This window comes from Lolium rigidum, chromosome 7, assembly GCF_022539505.1.
Source record: "Lolium rigidum isolate FL_2022 chromosome 7, APGP_CSIRO_Lrig_0.1, whole genome shotgun sequence".
NCBI lineage: Eukaryota > Viridiplantae > Streptophyta > Magnoliopsida > Poales > Poaceae > Lolium > Lolium rigidum.
The window spans coordinates 285,972,261-285,977,487 of NC_061514.1; the positions used below are offsets into that span (position 1 = coordinate 285,972,261).

A 5,227-nucleotide genomic window follows, 5' to 3' on the forward strand; every position below is an offset into this window, starting at 1 on the left:
TTTCCCTGATATACTGGTATTGATACACTTGCCGATGCTGATTGATTACTCTAATAGTTGCGCGCGTGCACGTAGCTTTGGTATTGCGGCTCAAATTAAAATTATGGGAGAACCTTTGTTGATATTCACAGGTCTATGGTTTGGTATCTATCTTTGGTTGCCTTCAGATAAGTACAAGATTATGTCATGGAAGAGAAAGAGTTCGAAGACCTCGAAGATTTAGTCGTTTCTTTTACACTTTATTTTGTAACCACTGGAGATAGCTTGTGTATATCTACCATGTACTCCCTCTGTCCCATGAAACATGTCTTAATTTTGTCTATATTTGGATGTATCTAGACAATTTTCATAAGACAGAGGGAGTACTATTTATTATTATGATGAATATATATGGTATTGATTGTCAAAAACTAAAGAGTCCAATGAGATTTATTAAATCTCATGCGGCTGAAATTAGCGATTCCGAAAACATAAATGTTCCCATTATGTACAACAAGCCTGTTGGGGGACATTACTTGGCCTATCTAATTTGGGGGCATATGTAAAAATACAAAACTCAAACTCGATCAAGAACTCCATGGTCCTCATACCACGACGTCTTGCGCCCTTTCTTGTACTCCCCATAAACGTAGGACGAGAAGGCCCAGAGGCAGAGTACCATGGCGATAGCCTTGTCTGCGCCGAACTCGTCGCCGAAGACGACGACGCCGGCGGCGACGTTAACCGCGAGCAGCGCCGTCATGCAGATGCCGCCGTGCAAGGACGTGGTGAGGAAGACGGTGCCCGCCGTGCCGAGGAAGCAGAGCTGCCAGCTGAATACCGCCGCCCCAACGACTGCGTAGTAGGCCGCCGGGGAGAGATCCCACGAGCGATCAACGCCGCTCCACGGCAACTTGGCGCCGGCGGATACAACCATGCCTCCGGCTCCCACGGTAGTCGCGACGGCCTCCATGATCACCTGCGCCTCCACCACCATGTGGAAGCCCGTAAACTTGCCGTGCCGGTAAAGGAGCTCGGCGGCCGGTAAGTAGAGGGCGAAAAGAAGCGCGGCGCCAAGGGTGGCTGCGACGCCGACCATGTAGGTGTAGTCTCCGCCGGTTGCGTCGCCGGAGGTTGATGAACCAGCGCGGTGCTTGAGCGCGAGCAGCAGCGAGGAGAGCGTGAGGAGCACGACCGCGTTGACGTTGGTGAAGCAGAGTGGCACGCGGACGAGCGCCGCGGCGAGCGCGAGCGTGAAGGCGAGCTGCATGGAGAGGAGCAGCGACGTGGTGGACACGGGCAGGTAGGAGGTGCCGCAGGAGTAGAGCAGGTTGTTGAGGCCCATGACCAGGCCAAGAAGCACGCAGCAGAGGACGAGGCGCGGCGTGAACCCGCTGAACGGCCGCCGGCGCGCGCACAGCAGCAGCGGGAGGAGCGCCGGGAATCCGGCGGACTGGACGAGTGTCGCTAGCCACCGGTCTGTGCCACCGTGCGCGAAGTAGAACCGTGAGAGCAGGGTGGACGACACCGAGCCGACGAACAGCGCCGCGTAGTTGGCAGCCAGCAGCAGCGCGCCGCGCACCGCCTGGCTCCTGAGCACGGGCACGTCGGCGAGCAGAGATGGCGGCGGGCAGAGGAGGCGCTCCTGAAGAATGGGTGTGGCGGCGGCATGCTTGACGACTGCGTTGTTGCTAGTGTCCATGACTGCTTTGTTGCTAGTGTCTGGGAGGGAGAAGAGGTGACTGCTAGTATTACTTATGGTGTTCGGGGAGCATCATCTGGGAGGTATTTCAAGTGGATTTCCAGTGGATTCGGGTGTAGTTTGGTGCGCCTTTGTTTAGAGCCCAATCCACATCGGTGACACACACGAAGTGGACTCGCGGCTCTTTCCTGGTACAAGTAGTACGTTAGTGGAGGGCGATTATTTGCTGCCAAAAGGATGCTCTCGCTATCGGTGACGTGTTGGTCGTTCTCCTTTTCCCTCAGGGACCTATCTATGGCCCTAAGCCCCTAATGTTTATGTTCCCCTGAATCATTGTGCACTAAACATTGTCGAATGTCTATGTGAAGGGCACCGCGCGCAGATTGTGCTGTTCCACATGTTACATCTATTCTCTCTCTCTCTCTCTCTTTCGTGGCTTTGGATCGATGGATGCCCGGCTTAATATCTCCCTTGTCTCACATATGACAATGCAACCACAAGAAATTTCTTTCTGTGACTGTCAGGTACCTCTCATCTGCACACTAGAAGAAAGAAACGTCAGCAGCCTGCCCGCCACATTTCTACTCCGCCATCAGCCAAGAATTATCCTTGGCAACGGCAATGGAGATCGATCGAGATTCTCTTCGGAATAATCATGGCCATGTACTCAGCCCACGACAGAAACATCTTGGCCTCACTACCGCTACGTGGGTTGCAGGATCAGGCAGCATATCAATTCCTGTCTCTTTTTTACTTATGCGATGATCGATTCGTATCTATTGCTTTTGTCTGCTGCCTCGCTAGTAGACCAGAGTCATGTATACATGAAACAGACATGTGCAATGCATACTCTAGGCCTGTTTTTCTTTTTCTTTTTTACATGAAACACAGATATCATATTAAGACACGGCTAATTAAATCGCGGGTTACCAGCTGGGCTACAAAGTCATGCACCTCCGTCGTCCAGGTGACATGGGTGACCATAGACAACGCCAGCCCCTAGCGATGCGAGAGCGTAAGCAGGCTTATATTACATAAACGTGGACGGTGAACAATCTCTGTCTCAATAAAGCTAATGTTCAAAAGAAATCTTATTTGCCTGAACTTAATACACAACGGTGGAAAATCCATTTCACCACTTGCCAAAGCTTGTTTCAGAGTCATGCAGTCAATTGAAAATATCAACCGGCCAATACCGTGTTGATCAACGAGTAGGAGGATAGCCTGATGCAGAGCTTCAGTTTCAGCCTGTAGTGCCGAGGCACACACATTCAGTGATCCAGCTGCTGCACATACAGCGTCGCCAGCAGAGTCACAGCAAAGGCTCCATCTAGATTAAACATGATAAAGTTTTCTCGAGGGGATTCCATTTCAGTTCAGCAGCTGCTAACGCCTTAGGCTTCTCTGACAAGAAATCCGACCAGTCCCGCAAATGCCGTGATACCACAAACTGGATTTCTTCAATAGAGCTCCATGGGCGCGTTTGGTAGCCCTGGACTCTCCTTAGCTCGCATTGGCCTAGCATTTTTTGGTCCTTTTGGCTACCCGTCCGAGCTGGCGTTCTTGCACGAACCGCTTCGCAAAGCACCTTCAGGACAGGCCCTGGAGAAACGCCCGGTTCAGCCGTTTCTAGCGAGCCATCCCCGTTCCGGTAGAACTCGAGAACGCCGTGTTCCCGCAGAGCCACCGCGGGAGATGACGCGAGCTCGCGCGGGAAGGCGAAATCTCGGCGGGATGAATTCAGTCACCGCGCTTGAAATTTCGCCACGGTATATAGGGGCGGCTCTCTCGCCGCCAAATCCAAATCCCCATCCCCCCTTTTCAAGCTCATCAACCCTTCCTGATCTAGTGACATGGTCGGCTGTTCCTCACCCGCACGGTTGGCGAGGCTTGCGGCGGCGACGGTGGCTGTGGCGGCGGCTACTGGCCGCTGATGGTCGTCTTCTTCCTCTGCGTCGATGACTTCGGTTGTGGTAAGCTTCTGCAAACCTTAGCCTTAGATGTAGATCTTGTGGGTACACATGGGTGGTCTGAACGAATCCATTGTAGGACATTCCTTCGTCCCCAGTCGAGGTTGTGGAAGTTGTCCAGGTTGCATCTGACTCTACCACTGGGATGCTGGTAATGCCATGCATCTTCGCCAGGGTCCTGCTTCCTCAACCTCGGTGTTGCGTGTGGTTCCTCTGACTGTAAGACCATTCTTACTTTTCTCGCTCTTCATTGATGTGGTAGTGGTAGTTCATTGATCTGCTAGTGGTACTGCTTAAGGATGTGGATGTGGTAGTGGTAGTTCATTGATATGGTAGTGTTTGTCATGTATGCGATCATACCATTGGTCCTCCTGATCTTTCTGCTCGTACTGTCAATGCAACCAGCCATGGTTTGGAAACCTGAGCTATCAGAGTTTGTGCTGAACCGGTTGGTTCAGCTCGTCCGTAGCAGCGTCTGTTTTAACATGGGATTCAAAGAGCAGTATATGAAGAAGGTAGATGCTGATGTTCTATGATTTGTTGGCATACATGTGACCACTCTTCAGCTCTACAATCACATCAGAAATTGGAGGACCAAGTGGACCGTCATACTGAAGATGAAAACCGATGGCAATCTGGACTATAACGAAGATGGTTGCTGCTTCTATGCTGCTGACGAAGATAGGGCGGACGAGTACATTCAGGTAGTAAGCCTTATTGAGTTCCTTCATAGATCGGTATATGTGAATATCGTCCGCACTAACAGTTGTTCCTTGTGGATTGCAGCGCAACCCGAGGCATCCTCAGTACATCGGGACCCCGATCACGAACTATTCTCAAATGAAGATGATTTTCACGCCCCGGTTTGTCAGTAGGGCGCGGCTGTTCCAATCTAAGTTGCTGGTCAGGGCTATCGACTTCATTGCAGACAACGAAGAACAGTATGTCGAGTACCGTAAGCTACAGCCACCGGAGAGGAGGAGCTGGCTTAGGACCTGGCTTCGCAACCAGTTCCTGCTTAGTGCTTATGCATCCTTGGTCATGATCTGCTCATTTGGGGAGGTGGTCTCGTATCCTTCCATTAGCTAGCACTTGCTTGAAACTGATCCCCGGTCTGTAATGATGAACTTGTTCGATGTGGTATATACTAACCCCTCGTGTGATGAACCTGTGATGCATCACAAAGTATAGTTGCTTCGCTCGTGATGCATCGCCCATTAAGTAGTTGTTGTGTATTACCATCACCTTTTCTGATGAATTGAATCTGTTGTATGTTGTAATTCAGTTATTAGCCGTGCTGGTTAACCTCACCACTCTTAGGGGAGGAGTTCCCACAGCTCGCCCCTATCTGCAACCAAACCGCGTGTGGGCTGCACGAGCAGAGAAGAAAGCAGTCTGTGCACGCACCCAAACAATGGGGCCTGGCTTCCCTCTCCGGCGCAGAAAAGACCACCCAGGCTACCAAACGACCCGCTTTTCATGGCCCATGGCCCGTTCGCGACGTGCAGTGAGACCCATCTCGCTGGCGTAGTGGTGCAGGAAATCCATGCAGGCTACCAAACGTGTCCCATGCCTC

The 5,227-nt window shown here is 51.6% G+C and overlaps 1 protein-coding gene across 1 annotated transcript; it reads right to left on the minus strand.

Moving 5' to 3' along the window:
* Positions 1-396: 396 nt before the first annotated feature.
* LOC124676055 (probable purine permease 4) lies at positions 397-1,801 on the minus strand. The gene has a single exon (XM_047212136.1). The coding sequence runs from the start codon at positions 1,679-1,681 to the stop codon at positions 557-559; it is 1,125 nt and encodes a 374-aa protein (XP_047068092.1). The 5' UTR covers positions 1,682-1,801; the 3' UTR covers positions 397-556.
* Between the last annotated feature and the right edge of the window lie 3,426 nt (positions 1,802-5,227).

What these genes read in the sequence shown, in the direction of transcription:
- LOC124676055 (XM_047212136.1), bottom strand. Translation starts at nt 1,681, where the DNA reads ATGGACACTAGCAACAACGCAGTCGTCAAGCATGCCGCCGCCACACCC.